Raw genomic sequence first — 17,594 nt, 5'->3', positions numbered from 1 at the left:
AAAAAAAACCAAACCGGTAACCTCTACCCGGCCGCTTTCAATTGGCCATGAACATGAGCGAAGTCCACAGAGACCAATGAACGGTGGCCACGGCGTGGCGAGCCCTTCCGGCCCGCCTCCGCGCGCCGGCGCACCGCCCGCTAGAAGCCGAGGGCGGGACGTGGGCGCGGCAGAGCCGAGGCAGCGGCGGCGAGGACGGAGTGCAGGTGATCAGCATGGCTCGCCTGGTGCTCGGTAAGCGCGGGCCTGCGGTGGGAAGCCGGGCGGAGGCGGCCTGAGGGGTCGGGGTCGCAAAGCAGGACGGAGTGGAGGAGCGGGATGCCGAGCCTGCCTGGGGACTTCGCGGCGAGCTGAGTGGGAGAGGCCAGGTCGGGCCCTCTACAGGAGGCCCCGGGGAGTCGGAGACTTGCAGCCTCTGCTCCCCTCGAGTGCGGTCCGCCTCCGGTCTAACTCGGCCTTCACTTTTAGAGGCAGATATCAGAGGCCGGTCCCGAAGGTGTCTTAGAAGTGAGCAGTGCCCTCTGAGAAAGGCCTCATAGCTCCTGAGCACTTAAAATGCATTGAACGTTTACCCAGGTGTCCGGGAATGATGTTTAGGATTCGGTGGGCGAATTTGAGGGTCCCCTCATTTCCCGGCTGGCATTATAAATAGACCTATAGTTTCTGACTTTATTTAACGCAGCCGATCCTGGCTAGAAAGTAGGGTAGGGAGGTGGGTCCCTGCACTCGGTCTCCCTATACTGACTAGTTGAGACCCGGAGCGTATTTTCTCACCTCTCTGCCAGTTTTTTTTCAACCGTTGTTCGCTCCGTGAGCTATAGTACATATTTAAAGAGAGTAAGCAAGAAAAATACTACTTTCTGGGTTACTGTAGAGAGCAGATGAGAGGGAAAGATTTAATCTTTAGTTTTCCAATGAGTGGCTATGAAAGAGTAATTCTGTCAATTAACTCATTACTTTAATAAGGTAGTCAGCCTTTTTGGGGCCACCCTGCTTGACAGTGGGTGCCAGGCAGAAATGTTACTGGTGTGAATTTATAACACCCTTAACCGCTACAGAGATTGAATGGGAAGCCACAGATGGCAAAACCATCTGCACGCATAGAATTGTGGACCCCGTGAGTTCTTTTATTCCGGTGGTGCTCATTATCACTGTGTAGCGTGGCCATGTGAATTTTAGAAGCAGGGTTTGATGGGTCAACATTGACCTGTTCAGCCATAGTAAAAAACCACCCGCCCCCCCCCCCCCCGGGGTCGGGGGTGGGGTTGTTGCTTGGAGAGCAAGTGCAAGGAGCAGTGTGTTTGATTCTTCCTAACCCTGTTAGATCATCTTGGAGCCATCGGTTGGTAGACTGAGGCAGAATTGGGTGGTTCTGCGTCTCTTAGCCATTAGGGCAGCAGAGGAGCAGGCATCTACAGGGATGAAGGCGCCATGCCTCAAGAAAGGCATTTCTCTTCCGTGGGCGATTTGTTTTCCTAGACACTGTCTTTACACTTTGCCTAGTTCCTCAAGAGCTTCCCTTAACAGATGGCTACCCAATAAAAATACCCTATCCAAGGTCCTAGGTGCTTAGACACCTTAAAAGTTGGGGTGGCCATCAGTCAGAAGTAGATTGCAACAAGGTTTTGTGGGAGGTGATAGCCCATAGTGACTTTACCTACAAAGTGTCCATAACTTCAGACTTTTTCTCCACCTTTGAATTTTCACAAGACTCAGTGTATCAAGCAAGTATGAATTCACAACAATTTCATAAGCAAGATAAGCTTACTGGGCATAGTAGCACATGTCTTTTATCCTAGCACTCTGGAGGCAAGCTCTATTATTCCCTTGACTGAGCATCACCATCCAATAGAAATAGAATGCAAACTCTGTAATAGTCTAAGTTTTCTAGGAGCCACAAATAAAAAGGCAATGCAGAACAGATAACAGTGCTTTGAGCTAAGTTTACTTACTAACTGCATTTATGATGGCAACCCCATTGGATTATATCCCCCTGATGATGAGCTGGCTGCCCCTATTGTGTCTTTGACCCAGTGGTGAGACAGTCTCCATGCATGCTTCTCAGCACACATCCTGTCCTTAAGCCACACGCATGTACTTAACCCATCATGATTTCAGCACATAATCCGTATGAAAATAAAAATGTGTTTCTGTTTTTTCTTCAAGTCTTTGGAACCAATATGCTTTCTTACCATTGGAGAAGCTCTCAGTTTGGGGTGACCACATGTGGCCGATGGCTTTCATGGGGATAATAGTTTGAGGGAACAGCCCCACTGGCTGAGCCAGCATCTTACATACTCCCACTTAGTGAAATAGTGAAATAGATGGAAGCCTTGGAGAGCTCTGGCTCGGCTGTTTGTTCAGATCCTCAGTGTCCTCAGCCTCTCCCACTCTGCATACATGTTCACGCAGGCCACTCAGATCTCTAGAGCGATGCTTCCCTCCACCCCACACAGCTCTTCCTCTTTCCAGTTCTTCATAATGAAGCTCATTTAAACAGTTGTCTGTGTTCTCTAGACTTATTCCCTCCATTTCTCCAACCCTCTGCCCTTGACTGCTGGTTATTTTCACTGTCACAGTAGCCCAGGTGCTCACAGACAACTTTGTCATTAAGGGCAGTAGCAGCTTCAGCCTTCCCTGCTCTGCCTTCTGGTTGTAAGTTAGCTGTTAAATTCAGATGCACTGTACTTCTTAGACATTTATATTAGCGTATATTCACTGTACAGAATAGTAGATTTCCTTGTGACATTTTCATACATGTACGTAATGTACTTAGACTATATTCATTACACACAACACACACATTACCCATTCTTGCTCCCTCCCTCTCTCTGGTCCCATCCCCTTTCTCAATAGTTCCCTTCTGTTAATCTTTGTATTTGTATGTGATGTGGGCGGGCATATGTGGCACATTCACTTGAGTGAACAGATGTATACTATGCCTGACCCGGCAGAGGCCAAAGGGGCATGTTGAGTGTCTTCCTTTGTCTACCTTACTCCCTTGAGAGAGGGTCTCTAACTGAACTAAAAGCTCACCTTTCAGCTCTGCTGGCTGGCCAGCAAGCTTTCAGGGTCCTCCTCCCTCTGGCCCTCTCCTCCTCCACAGTGTGTTACAGATAGTTAAACCATGCTCAGCTCTTTTTGTGGACACTAAGGATACATGGATGTTTATGCTTGCACAGCAAGTGTTCTTATTCATTGAGCCATCAACCCTGCTTTCACATCTTTTTTTTAAAAATGGATTCCATCAGATACAATGTTCTTGAATATTGTATCTGTTTATTCATCCCAAGACATACTGAATCAACAACTTGGAGACAGGAGTTCGAGAGCTACTCTGCCACTTGATGTATTTGGATTGAGTATACATGGGGATTTTCTTTCTGTGTTTGCTTATTTTAAAAAATGAGGATGATTTCCAGATTCTAGCTAGCTGTAAAGACTCAAGTGATTTTACTTGGAATTAGAAGCAGCAGCTGTCATGTGTCATGGTTTAGAATGCTCCATGCCCTTCCTGCTCAGCACTGCAATGGGAAGAACGAAAGAGCGGGAGGCAGGCCTGGCCATCCTCTTCTGTAAGGGCTTTGGTTGGGGAAGATCCTCATGCTGTGGACTGTGTTATCACTGCTGCGTTTTTGTCATTTGTCCAGGTCTGGTGAGCTGTACCTTCTTTCTAGCAGTCAGCGGTCTGTATTCCTCTAGTGATGATGTCATCGAGTTAACACCATCAAATTTCAACAGAGAAGTTATTCAGAGTGATAGTCTGTGGCTCGTAGAATTTTATGCACCATGGTATGTATTATAAAGTAGTTATGTTTTTTTAAAGACTTATTTTGTTTTTGTTTGTTTGGTTTTGTTTGTTTGTTTGTTTGTTTGTTTTAGACAGGATCACTAGCTGTGGCTGACCTGGAACTCACTCTGTAGATCAGGCTAGCCTTGAACTTGCTGAGATCTGCCTGCCATCTGCCTGCCTCTGCCTCCAGAGTGCTGGGATAAAGGTGTGTACCACCAGGCCTGCACATGAGTGCAGGTTTTCTGTGTGTCTGGGTTGGTCTGGAACTCCACTATGTATCCCAGACTGGCCTAGAACTTACATGTTCCAAAGAACTGACATTACAGATCTATACCACCAAATTCAAATAGTTGTAGAAATAGAGAATAGGAGACTGGCCTGCCCACGTCAGGTCTCTTGAAACCATGGAGACTGAGTCAGTTGTAGGGTGGTCTGGCAAAGTGTCTGAGGGGGTAAAGTGCTGCCATGCTTGGTGGCCTGAGTTCAATCCTTGGGACCCACGTGGGGGAAGGAGACCTGGGAGTTTCATGCATACACAGTCTGTAAACATACTATGTTTCCACACGTAGTAAACAGTGTTGTATTATTTACTAGTTAAAGCATTTGATGAAATGATGAGTGGAAACTATGTGAAAGTGTCAGGGTTGTAGTTGTAAAGTAACAGACTGTAAGACCCTGAGAGAAGTTAGTCTGCACACCACATGCCTCTGAAGATGAGCTAACACAGGTTGGACTCTCAAATGTGAACAGTATCTTGTAAGCTTTGGAAAGGGATATTCTTAGTTACTTTTTTATTGCTCTGGTAAAACACCATGACCAAGCAGCTTGTAAGAGAAGGACTTTATGTAGATGTACAGCTCCAGAGGGTTAGAGGCAGCAGACAAAAGTTATGGTTCTAGAGCAGCAGAGACAACTAGAAATGGTATAATTCTAAATTCTCAGAGCCTGCCCCAGTGATACACTTCATTAAGGCTGCACCCCCTAAGCCTGTCCAAACAGCGCCATCCACTGGAGACTGAGTATTTTAGTGCCTGAAGCTAGGGGGTGGGGGGGGTGGGGGAGGCGGTATCTCATTTGAACCACCACAGGATATGACATGAATTTTGTTTAATTTTAAAGCAGGTTCTTAACAGGTTGCGTAGGCTGGCCTTGAATTTACTTCCAGGTCTCAGGGAAGCCTTGAACTTGTTTCTTTCCTTCAACCTCCCAAATTGGTGGCATCACAGACCTGTGCTACATGACCTGGCCGAACATGACAAAGTCTTACCACTGAACTCTGAGGTCCTTCATGGTGTGTTCTAGGATGTGCCTGATGAAGGTTCTCTGGTGAATTCTGAAATAGTTCTAGAAATAACCTGCTTCTCAGCAGACTTTTTTAAAGGGTTGGTGTAAAAATAGAGGTGTGGTGTCAAACACTCATACTGCAAATTTGGCTCTTTTTAATGCTTTGACTGTCTTATGTTTTTAAGTCCGGTTGCTTGTGGCTAGCCCATCTGCATCAGTATAGGCAAATAACTGCTTGTATTGGCTGTTAATAAATGGCTCTATGAGATGTTCTTCACATCAGCTTCTTACCTCTTGTGTTGTGGGTAGTTGATTTGTTTCTCAGAGCCACAGTGCAGTTTCCCTGTGAAGCTTTACTTGATGGTGTGTTTTTTTTTTTAAGGAGGCAGGGTCTGGGTGTGGTGGGTAATGATTAGTAGTCTAAGTAAGAAATGTCTAGTTAGAACAGTCACTTCAGCCTTCTACGTCTGATTCTTAGCGCCATAGTGAGAACCTGGGTAGAGCCAGCATCATAGCCCATGCCGTTAGTTCTCCACTCCAGCTGAGGAGGGAGCACTGGGAGTAGTCCAGGGCTACAGAGCAAAGCCTTTTCTTTAAAAAGAAATAAAAAACGAAACAAAAACTTGGGAGGTTAGGCAAGGGGGTCAGAAGTTCAGCATCAACCTCTGGACTGTGTGAGACTCGAAAAAGAATAAAAGAACCGGAGAGCCAGAACATGCATGAGAGGAGACATGCATGATGTCTCCTCTCCAAAATGCTTGGAGCCAGAGGGGCTTGAAGTTTCTCAGATTTTGAAATATTTGTACAGATTTTACCTATTGAACAACTCTAAAATTCAAAACCCCAAACTGGACGTCAGACAGTGCTCAGAAGGTTGCACACTTGGGTGGTTTTGCTTGGTTTTACTCTTTGCAGTGCTAGGGGTAGAACCAAGGCTTTGCTCACACGAGGCCCTGAGCTACATCCCCAACCCTGGAATTAAAATTTCAGCATTTTGGACACTTGACTTGCACTCCTTTTCTAGAGTCACAGATACCATGAGGCATCAGTAAGTCTAACAAGTATGTAGTTCTAAAGTTGTTGTGGACATAATGATGTTAGAATGTCTGCAGCAATTGTAATGATCATTTATGATAAGAATAGCTGTGGTTTTTATTCATGGCAGCCATTAAGTAGTAATTTCATCAATTGTAGGATGTTTACATTTATACTAGAAATAACTCCGACGTTTTCTATTACAGCTTAGCAAAAATGGATTCATTTTTATGTGGTACTATAGTCTGTGTAGTGCCTAACATCAGACTGAAGGGCCGTGTGCTCTAACAGTTTGAGGCCCCCCTTCTTAGACAACTGAAACCTAAGCCTTGTGAAAATTTGACCTCTAGATTGTAAGTGTCTCACCTAATCAACAAAGCATATATAAGTATGTCAAAGCACCAATTCAAGGGATTGCCCACAAATAATCTTGCTTAAAATGTTGGGATCCCTCTAGAGTATTATTAATCACATGACATGGTGTTTATGTGGGAACATGATGGGCAGAGGCTCAATTCAGAAAGGCAGTGGACACGGGCTGCCAGCACAGAATCAATTCATTTGCCTGTCCCTATAGTGAAGGCTTGTCCTCAGCTTTATATAGGTCCTGTGACATCCTTTGTGAAACTGAAGATGAGTCTTTAGAGACCCATAGAAAAGACTTGGAAAACCTTTTTAGAATGTACCATATTGTCTATAGGTAAACTATACTGTCTGCATACAGTGGGCATTATACAGCAGTGAGAATAAACACCACAGTTGCCCGGGGCCTTATTGATCAATAGAAATGGGTTTCTGTCTTTTGTCATATAGTTTACTTGGCCTTAAAGAGGTCCTCTTGTGTCTGCCACTCAGATGCCAGTATGACGGGTGTGCTGTCCTGTCTGACTTACAGTGGGTTCTGTTTAGTAGTTGTTTTATAGTATTAGTGCCTGCAAAACAAAGGCCTTTCCCCTTGTGTTCTAATAGGCCTGTTCCAGGTAGTAGACAAGAGATGGAGTTTATTTAATGATTACTAGAGGTGGGGTTTTTTTTTTTTGTTTTGTTTTTTTGTTTGTTTGTTTGTTTTGTTTTGTTGGGTTTTTTTTGTTTTTTTTTCAAGACAGGGTTTCTCTGTGTAGTCCTGGCTGTTGGCTGTCCTGGAACTCACTCTGTAGACCAGGCTGGCCTATTAGAGCTTTTTTTAGGTTGATGAGAAGCCAGTGTCTTATGTACGGTCATTGGACGGCTTAGTACTTGTCTTCCTTGCAGGCTCCCAGCCCCGGACATCCTCCTGGGGAGACCATGGTACCTATTTTATGAGCTGAAGATCAAAGGGTTTAACTATCACTGTGTTTGTATTTTTTCTCTCTGAAGGTGTGGTCATTGCCAGAGGTTAACACCAGAATGGAAGAAAGCAGCAAGTGCATTGAAAGTGAGTTTCTGAGAGGGTCTCCTTCACCTGTGTATGTTTAAATTTGGAGATGGTTTAGTTTACCCTGGGGAAGTGATTTCCACAATAAAGTCCTGCATGCTGGTTTTGTTGCCAGATGTCAAATTCCTGTTGTCTGTCTGTCTTTCTTCTGTCTGTTTCCAAGCTAAATTATGTAATTATCTTAGCTTTGCTGGTTCTGAAGGCTTTGGTGTCCAGTCCTCCACAGTTTCTCTACTGACTAGACTTGCCTTTTACACAATGTACAACTTACTCTCTCCTGGTTTTCAAGGCTAAAGTCTGCAGTGGTCCTTACAACTGCACGCAGCCCTTTCCCCTGTCCTTGAGTCTGATGATGCTGTAGTAGTAGGAAAAGGAGGTAATCCTTCTGTATTTCCTCAGGATGTTGTTAAAGTCGGTGCTGTCAATGCAGATAAACATCAGTCCCTGGGAGGGCAGTATGGTGTCCAGGGATTTCCTACCATCAAGATATTTGGAGCTAACAAAAACAAACCAGAAGATTATCAGGGTAAGGATTCTTCCTACTCCATTCTCCTGAAGGCATTTCCTTCTAAAACAGTTAGCCTGGTTCCTGCAATATAGCGCTGTTTTCTGTAACAGCATCGAGGACTTAGTGGTACCTCACGTTTGGAGCATTAGCTTGTAGAGAAAGGTGTGTGTGCTTGAATTATTTAGGGTAGTGGAGACCCACACATTTTTACCTCCCTGCCTTTTTCATTACAGCTGTTTAATATTTGCTGAAGATCTGTTTTCCTCCCTTTACTGTAAGACTGGGGTCTGGTAAAAACATGCATGGCTTGGCCCATAATCTTTATGCCTTGTATGCATATGCAGTTGACTATGAAACTGTTATTAGTGTCATAAACTATTGGTAATAGGGGCTCAGTTCTCCCTATTCTAGAGATGCAGAATTGTGTTAGGAGTCACGGAGGCAGCTAGAGAGTGCTGGCCCTGAACTCTGGGGAGCATGTTGTCTTAGTCACACTCTTCTGAAAGTGTGGCAGGCTGTGGTGGTTGAGTGGTGAGCTTGTGTTCAGCACATGCAAGGTCCTCCGTTGGTCATTGGCTGCATACACACAAACAGTGTCTGTCAGAGTTGTTGGATTGGGACAGATTGTGGTCCTAATGAAAGTGTTGAGCATAATCCGTACAGCCAATTTGACTGATCGTTACTTATGTGAACAGAAGTGCTTGTGGGCTGAGTAGGAAAAATCACAGTTACACACAGGCTGGGAGGGCCAAGGCTATGAAGTCTGAAGGAAACTCAAGGCAGCAGACTGCTGTGACTGCCCCACCTCTCCATGCTCAGGCCTTCGGGCCACACAGCACTTACTGCTCTGCCTTGCTTCTTTTTCTGTAAACAGGGTGGTAAAGCCTGTTTCAGGCTACCAGAAATGTAATTAAAATGGTACATGCAAAGACACATACCTGGTACCTGGTACCATTCCGTTTGGTAACTCTCCATACGTGGGAGGTCAGAATCCTTGGAGATAAAGCCTTAGGCACATCATCTCTTCTAGATGCCTAAACTGCAAAGATCTGTGAACGTTGGTTTCCAGAGTAAACATCCTGACTTTTTTCCTTTGGAATGATTATTGGTTAAAGTTTTGCTGTTTGACAAAAATGAAATGCATAGAGCATTCTTCTGCTGCTATATTTACTTATAAATAAGGTTGTTTTGTTGCATGTATTTATTGGTGGCATATATGGACTTTGGTGTTCACATGAAGGTCTTCGGATCAGTTTCAGGAGTTCTCACCTTCGACCTTGCAGGTCTCAGAAATTAAACTCAGGTTGTCAGACTTGCTGCTGAGCCATCTCAACTGCCATTGATAAGGTGTTTGGGACTGAACCTGTAGCTTTGTGGATTGGCAAGGTTGCTTTTGCATAGAACAGCAGGGTTTTGTGGCAGCAGGAGGTAGTATGGCCTCAAAGCTGGAGAGTACTTGGATGCAGATGGCCCATTACAGGAAGATCAGGTCAACACTGGTGCACAGTGGGAAACCCTTTCCCTAGATGAGCTCTGCTTCTGTATATTCTGTACAGAAGGTGGGACAGGAACTGGCTAGGACATAGAGCTGTTTGTAGTAAGAGTGCAAGGCTGCTCTCATACTGACTCTGGCCCTTCAGTTAGCTGAGCACGTCCTAATGAGTGCTCCCTCTGTACACTTGGTCTAAGACTCCTAGTAGATACCTGACCATTAAAAGTCTGTGTAGATGTCTCCTATCCATAAATTAGGCAGTTGGAGATTAATAGCAGTAACAGTAAAATAGAGCAATAAAAGTGACTGTTGTCTCATTTGAAAGAGTTAAGACAAACCATAGAAGATGGGAACCATGGGTCAGGGTGGCTCCTGACCTGTTTTCCTTCTAGTGTGATATTGGAAAGCCCATTAGACCTTGGCCTTTGAAGATGGCTCCAAGGCCTGCCTTGTCCCTGCTCCTCTGGGCCAGTTACTAGCCCTGGGGTCTTAAGTGTGTAGTTTTGGGTAGACTTCCATGCTTACTGTGCTTTTGTATGGTTGAGGTTTGGTTTGGGTTTTTTGAGCTAGGGTCCCATGCAGCCTTAGCTGCTTACTGAGTTTTAATGAGGTTGTCATTTAGGATTGAGTTTCTCTTAACAGCTAGCTAAACTGGAAGCAAAAAAGAAAAGAGGCCCTGACAGTTTTCTCATGACTTGGTTCCAGAGATGTCTCTTGTTCAACTCTTCTCACACATTTCAGTCTACTCTTTGTGTCTTAGAAAAAGGGTTATCACCTTTCCCCCATGTGTTTGGGGATTTTTTTTTTTCCTCCTGTTTTCCTGACTAGAAATTGAGTTTCTCTTCTGTGTCTGTGTTGTCCATACAGTGAACACGACATTTTCTTATTAGAAGATGTTGTTTTCCAGGTGGAGAACAGAAAGATCTCATTCACATTAGTATCAGTAAACTAAAAAAAGATAGAACGTGCAGCAGATAGTGCATGTGACACCTAATTGCTGCCAGTTGCCTCTGAGAGATGTATAGTTCCGAGTCTGCACAGGCCTCACAGAGGCCAGCCTGAGATTGCCTGCCTTCACCTGCCCATCCTTTGCTGTCCCACAGGTGGCAGAACTGGAGAAGCCATTGTAGATGCCGCCCTTAGTGCCGTGCGCCAGCTTGTAAAGGATCGCCTTGGTGGGCGCAGTGGTGGGTACAGTTCTGGAAAACAGGTAAGGCTGTATATTTCAGTGTGTCTTGCTTTCTGCTTGAATGTATGTGTTTCTTAGAGAGGGTGTCATGTAACCTAGGCTAGCCTTGGATGACCTGAAACTCCTAATCCTACTTTTATCTCCTAAGTTCTAGAATTGTAGGAGTGAATAATTCCTGTTCAGTTCCCCGTGATATTATAAATTGGTAAACTTTCTATTAAAATATTATTAAGAGTGGCTTATCAGATCCCAGAGAACAAAAATCAGCCACCCAGCCTGTTCACTGCCATCCTTACAGTTACAGGGCAATACCCAGTCAGCCCCAGAACATCTTGCCACAGTCTGATAATGAAGGTTCCCAGATAGATATCTTGGGCCTGGGCTGGAATAAAGAATTGGAACTACAGAGAGTGAAGCAGCTCTGTGCTAAGGGCAGCAGGCTCTGAGATCTCATGCCCTTCACAGTTTCAAGAGGAGAGTCATGGACTCACTTTTCAGATTGCCTCTGCATGAGCTCTTGGCCTGTATCTGTAGCAATGAGTCTGAAACGTGGGAAATTCTGTGGATAAAGAGGAAGAGACAGAAACTCCTGTTGTAGGGATTGCTGTTTTCATGCATTTGTATAAAGTGTGAAGCTTGATTATGATGCTGATGCATCCTTAGAAATGAAGTGTTGAAGTTCTTTATAAAATGGCTCTGCACCCCCTCAAGAGGCCAGAAAAACTAGCTTGAGATAGTCTCAGCACTATCCAGTGGTGACCCTGTTGTCTTGCCCCTGCCAAGGCAATTAGCCAGGTGACAGATGACACAGCACAGCAGAGTGAATGGTACTGTAGGTTTGGCTGAAGAAAATTCAGGTCTAAGGGTGTAGGTTCATGGCAAAGTGTTTGCCAGTCATATACACAGCCTGAGAAAGGAGATGAAACAATAGTTTAAGCTATTTCAAACTATCTGGGCCTCAGATACGAAAATGAGAAACAGTTGTGTTACACAGAATGCTCTGTCTGTCTGCATTCATCCCTGCTGTGGGGTGCTTGAGCGTCATAAAACAGCAGGTGCAGATCATATGTTGTATAAATGTAGCAGGAACTATTTGACTGTTATCAAACTTTCAGTGTAGTCATATTGAATAATGATTTTCATTTGTTTACTGATAAGCAAATCAAAAACTTGATTACCTTGTGAAATGATTGTTGTCTGTACTTGTAGTAGGAGTGGTGTTCATGTCTCTTATGTTGCTGTGACAGGGCAGAGGTGATAGTTCAAGTAAGAAGGACGTGGTGGAGCTGACGGATGACACCTTTGATAAGAATGTCCTTGACAGTGAAGATGTTTGGATGGTTGAGTTTTATGCTCCGTGGTGTGGACACTGCAAAAAGTAAGTGCCTTCTACCGCGTGGTGTAGTCAATCACGACACCTCATGCAGCTCATTCAGTAAGAGCTGTCCTATTTCCAGATAAAACCAGGAGACTGGCGAGTGTCCAGACTTGGAGTAGTGGTAGCATCCTTGGAGTAGTTGCAAAGGCTAGCGTCATCCCTCTGGTGAAGCTACCACAGTGTGCTGGAGATGTGGCATAAAACTGGGATTAGGCTGTGTACTCAGTGCAAGGACCTATGCTCTGAGTTCATTGTTCTTACAGCTTGGAGCCAGAATGGGCTGCTGCAGCCACAGAGGTAAAGGAGCAGACGAAGGGAAAAGTGAAACTGGCAGCTGTGGATGCCACCGTGAATCAGGTTCTAGCTAGCCGATATGGGGTGAGTGTGTTTACAGTTCATTTACTTTGAGAAATGCTCAAGATTTTCAACTGCCACTTAGCTCCTGGCCTCCTTTCAAAGAAGGCAGGGAGATGTTTAGAGGTGGTGTCCCTCACTGTCAAGTCTCGAACCCAGGACTTGTGGGTTCGTTCACCAGCACTTACTTGACTCTTGAAAGTTGATTTTCTTGCTCTAGAGTGCACACATTGTACCTAGAGCCTGAACAGGGTTTGCCTGGATGCCGCAATTATTGAACCTCTGATTGTGCTTCCAGCTGGGATATTTTTCCCCCCAGTTTAAGTGATTTAAGCCAGGACTGACATATGCTAGGCAAGTGATCTACCACTGAGCTATGGTTCCTACTCTTACATATTTGTTTTTGAGGGAGTGTTTCATTAAGAGTTGCCCAGAGTGGCCTTCCCGAATTATTGGAATTACAGATGTCACCATGTTTGGCTGGAGCATACCTTTGTGATAGTGAAATGTCTATGAAGTGGTTTAGAAACCATAAAGATTGTAGGTTTTTTTTTTTTTTTTTTTTATTCAAGTTTTCATTTTAAACATTCTGATTGTTGAACTTTGATAGATTAAAGGATTTCCTACAATCAAGATATTTCAGAAAGGCGAGTCTCCTGTGGACTATGATGGTGGACGGACAAGATCTGACATAGTGTCAAGGGCCCTCGATTTGTTTTCTGATAATGCCCCACCTCCAGAGCTGCTTGAGGTAAAGTACTTTCCCCCAGTAGTGAGGAAGCTTCCGGTCAGCTGATGGCAACTACTGCAGCAGTGAACCCCTTGTTCAAATGAATTCTTAGCTTGTTATACAGTTTGACTGTGGAGCCCAGGCTAGCCTTGAATTCACAGCAGTCTTCTGCTTCTGCCCCACAAGGCCTGAGATTATCAGCATGTACCTAATAATTGACTCCTTTCCTCTTTTTTAATTGAGTCCTTTTCATAACTTCCTGGCATTAAAATACTTATACTGTGAGCTAAAGCTCGCCTAAGCTGCTCAAAAGTGAAAGTGGACTCAGTCATACTTGGGTTCCTGGAGCACCTGGCATGGCCGCGGCTCTGCCCTGGTGTTTATGCAGACGTCTTCACTTCTTACAGCAGCACAAAAGGGAAAAAAAAATCATTCTTGTCTTTCTAGGCTTTTGGGGAAGCAGACAGCCAAGAGCCTCACACTGTGTAAATAGCCGTGCACAGATGTGTGGCCTGTGTGTTCAGCCGTGGCAAGCCAGGCTGGGTCAGGGCCTTGTAATTACAGAGACTACTAGGTGGCTTGGGAATGAATGGTGGCACTTGTTCTAGCTGGTTCTAGCTCAGGTGTCTATACTAGGCGGCATCCGTGTGGAAGGAGTCTCTGAGTGTTATGTTGCACAGTTCTCCAACTGCCCTTGTCTTCTGTGCAGATAATCAATGAAGACATAGCCAAGAAGACATGCGAGGAGCACCAGCTCTGTGTGGTGGCCGTGCTGCCTCACATCCTAGACACCGGTAAGCACAGGCTGTTTCTCATTGCTGTCACTGCCGGCTGCTTTAAGCAATTCCTAAGTGAACTCATGTTATTTCACTTTCAAAATATTTTATTGTAATCCAGGTGCTGCAGGCAGAAACTCTTACTTGGAAGTTCTTCTGAAACTGGCTGACAAGTACAAGAAGAAAATGTGGGGGTGAGTTCCAAAGCCCAGCTTACCTCTGAGTACAGGGCAGGCCTCATGACTGCTGGAGCGCTGTCTGTAGCCTGTGCCTGTAATCATCTGATTGTTGCTTACCAGCCCTGAGACTTGGGATGTGCACAGTAACCTAAGTTTAAGTGACACGGGAAGGAAGGAAAATGCCAAGTGGACACTGGAGCACTCCCCATGCAACACTCCTTTCTGAAGGTTAAATGTAATTTTAGTCTAGTACAAAAAGCACCCTTACCTAAAACCTGTCTGCTTTCCCAGGTGGCTGTGGACAGAAGCCGGAGCCCAGTATGAACTGGAGAATGCACTAGGGATCGGAGGGTTCGGGTACCCTGCCATGGCAGCCATCAACGCTCGCAAGATGAAGTTTGCCCTTCTCAAAGGGTCTTTCAGTGAACAAGGCATCAATGAGTTTCTCAGGTAATGTTTTCTTAGTTATTTATTGTTTTATCTGTTGGGCTTTGTTGGTTTTCATTGTTACATGTAAGCCAGGAAAGATGTTTATAAAATTGAGCTTTTCAATTATTTCTCTTTCCTGTGGCAGTAACCGTCCTGGTGTGTGGTGAGGCTGTGTGTCATATCGCACACTATCCTATCCGCCTCATTGTGACTCACAGAGTCGTAGACATGCTCAGGGCATGTGTCTTACCCATTCCTACCCTTACCATGTACTTGGTATTTGTATGTGATCCACTGGTTGTGGGCTTGCAGAGCTAGCTCTCCAGCCTGCCCTCTGTTCACCTCTTCCTCAAAGTCACTCCATCAGTTCTTGGGCAAATACAAGGAAGGCATTGACCTAAGAGATTGGGTTTCCCTAGCCCTGCTTTCTTCCTTGTTCATTTCTCAGCAGCCATGGGAAAGATGCCTGGCACAAAGGATACTTGAGAGTTCTGCACTTCCTATTTGGTACAGAAGTTTAGGGCTGCCTCTGTGCATAAACACACTGTCCTATAAGTGTGCCTGAACCAGGGGCTACACTGAGGCTGTTGTTTTAAGACCAAGTAGACTATAAGTCACACTGTACTGTGATTACCAACACTGAGGGATGTTGTATTAAGAACTTCCCTGTAAGTCCGCTAGCATCAGTAAACATGAGATGAGTGTGCGTGTTCCTCAAACATGGTAATAAATGGGACCCAAAGTCATGGTAAGGGTTTTGGGGGGGGGGGGGGGGGGTTTTGTTTGTTTGTTTGTTCAGTGCACTGTAGCTGTCTTCAGACACACCAGAAGAGGGCATCAGATCCCATTGTAGATGGTTGTGAGCCACCATGTGGTTGCTGGGAATTGAACTCCAGATCTCTGGACGAGCAGTCGGTGCTCTTAACCACTGAGCCGTCTCTCCTGCCCTTAGTTTTGTTTTTTGTTTGTTTGTTTGTTTTGGTTGGTTTGCTTTGGTTTGCTTGGTGTTTTTGTTTTGTTTGGCTGGTTTGGAACTCAGATCTGCTTCACACACACACACACTCACTAGAGAACCCATTGTAAAAGACAGCTTTTAGCCTATTGTCTGAATACTCAGGAGGTGAGGGCAGTAGGATCAGCCTGGACTACAGTAGTCTCAAAATACCACCACCAACAAAAATACTCCACACGTGAGCTAGAGTTGGAAATGGTGGTACCTGTAATCCAGCAGTTGTAGAGGCCAGAGGAGCAAGAATTCAGGACCAGCCTGAGCTATGTAAGACTATAAAAAAAAACAAAAACAACCTACCTTCAGTCACACACCATTAGAAGACAAAATGACTTCCTCCTTGCCCAGTTTTGCTGTTTTAGTGGTAATGAAGTTAACGCGTTATACTTGAGGATCTGATGATCAGGAGTTTCTGCATACAGAATAATTTCACTCTGTTTTGGTTTTGTCCCGGACAGTTGATGCCACTCAATCCCTGTCTTCCTCTCTTATTGTCACTTTTTGTGGGTTAGACAGACTGTATTCTTACTGACGGTATTTTTGGTTTTCTAGTAACCAGATTATAAGTCTTTTTTATGGATAGACATTTGAGTCTCACTGCTAAGCTGCTTTATACACCAACATTCTCCTAGCCCCAGGCTGGATTAGTTGAAACCATTCACCTCTAAATGCTTGTTTCGTATTTCTTCCCAAGGGAACTGTCTTTTGGGCGTGGCTCCACAGCACCCGTAGGAGGTGGTTCCTTCCCTACCATCACTCCCAGGGAGCCCTGGGATGGCAAGGATGGTGAGGTGAGTGGCATCGAGGGGCTTTCTCCCCAGTTTGTGCATCTCTGGAAACCAAGTCCCCATCAGACCAAGGACCAGGCGTTACCAGCATGCTCCTTAGAGAAAGAGTGTTCTACTAAAATCACAATTTAGAACCAGAGAGGTGGCTCAGCAGTTAAGAACCCTGGCTGCTGTTTCAATAGGACCAGAGTTCAATTCCCAGCACTCACATAATGGCTTAAAACTATGTGTAACTTAAGACCTGGTGGGTCCCAGTGTCCTCTTCTAGACTTCTGGGGTATTGAACGCACATGGCGCACAGACATACATACAGGCAAAACGCTCATAGTCATAAATTTTGTAAGAAATCAAGTTTAAAGGACAAGTGAGCTTGGTTTCATTTCTATAATTGTACATATGCCACTTAAAAGGCTGAGGCAGGAGGATTGCCATGAGTTTGAGACCAGACTAGACTGAACTAAAGAATGAAGCCCTGTTTTAAGCAGAAAGCCTAGGTGAGGTGCAGCCAACTGTGGTCAGGTGGTTGGATCTCTGGATTTCCGTGGAGTTATAATTGGTGCAAGAGCCAGGCTGGAATGTGGGATCCCTCTGGAATTTGCTTTTCTATTGAAACCTTTAGTTGTTTGAGGCTTTAACAGTCACTCTGTGTCCTAGCTTCCTGTGGAGGACGACATTGACCTCAGTGATGTGGAGCTTGATGACCTGGAGAAGGATGAGTTGTGAGGGCCACAGCCCAGCCTTCAAATATCTTTCCTTGGGAGCGAGCAGTTTTCCAGCAGTGAAAGTCCTTCCGGTCAGCTGTCTGCTGCTGGCCTTTCCGAGCAGGACTTGCTGGCCACTGGGAACTGCCACCAGTGAACCTCAGCGTCTCAAGAAAACACTGAAGAATTCTATGAATTGTAGCAGTGAATTGGATTGTATTCTCTGGCATCTTTTGAAGAAAACTGGGCTATTGAAACATTTTTCCCTCCTGACTGCTGCTTGAATGTTCTTGGAGGCTGTTTCTTATGTATAGGGTTTTTAAAATGTGATTCCTTTGTTTGAATATTAATGGCTTTTTCCATTAAAGAATAAAATGATATTTTGGACAATGCTGATAAACGTATGAAATTAGTAGCACATCATAAAACCAGAGTCAGAGGTTTAGCCTGAAAACTACTAGCACTGTGACATGATGGCTCACGTCTCCACCTCCCTGTAGAAATGGCTATAGGTGGAAAACCAGACCTTTTGGCA

The 17,594-nt window shown here is 44.9% G+C and overlaps 1 protein-coding gene across 1 annotated transcript; it reads left to right on the top strand.

The window, feature by feature from the left end:
- The first annotated feature begins 113 nt into the window (after positions 1–113).
- Positions 114–17,449, top strand: Pdia6 (protein disulfide isomerase family A member 6). The gene is made up of 13 exons (XM_034514024.2): positions 114–234; positions 3,651–3,792; positions 7,469–7,526; positions 7,926–8,052; positions 10,630–10,736; positions 11,963–12,093; positions 12,357–12,471; positions 13,058–13,198; positions 13,887–13,971; positions 14,075–14,147; positions 14,424–14,582; positions 16,265–16,361; positions 17,013–17,449. Exons 1-13 carry the CDS (start codon positions 216–218, stop codon positions 17,079–17,081), a joined length of 1,323 nt encoding a protein of 440 aa, XP_034369915.1. The 5' UTR covers positions 114–215; the 3' UTR covers positions 17,082–17,449.
- The last annotated feature ends 145 nt before the right edge of the window (positions 17,450–17,594 follow it).

This window comes from Arvicanthis niloticus, chromosome 11, assembly GCF_011762505.2.
Source record: "Arvicanthis niloticus isolate mArvNil1 chromosome 11, mArvNil1.pat.X, whole genome shotgun sequence".
Taxonomy (NCBI): Eukaryota; Metazoa; Chordata; class Mammalia; order Rodentia; family Muridae; genus Arvicanthis; species Arvicanthis niloticus.
Note: the sequence above shows the minus strand (reverse complement) of the source record. Positions and strands in the feature narration are given on the sequence as shown.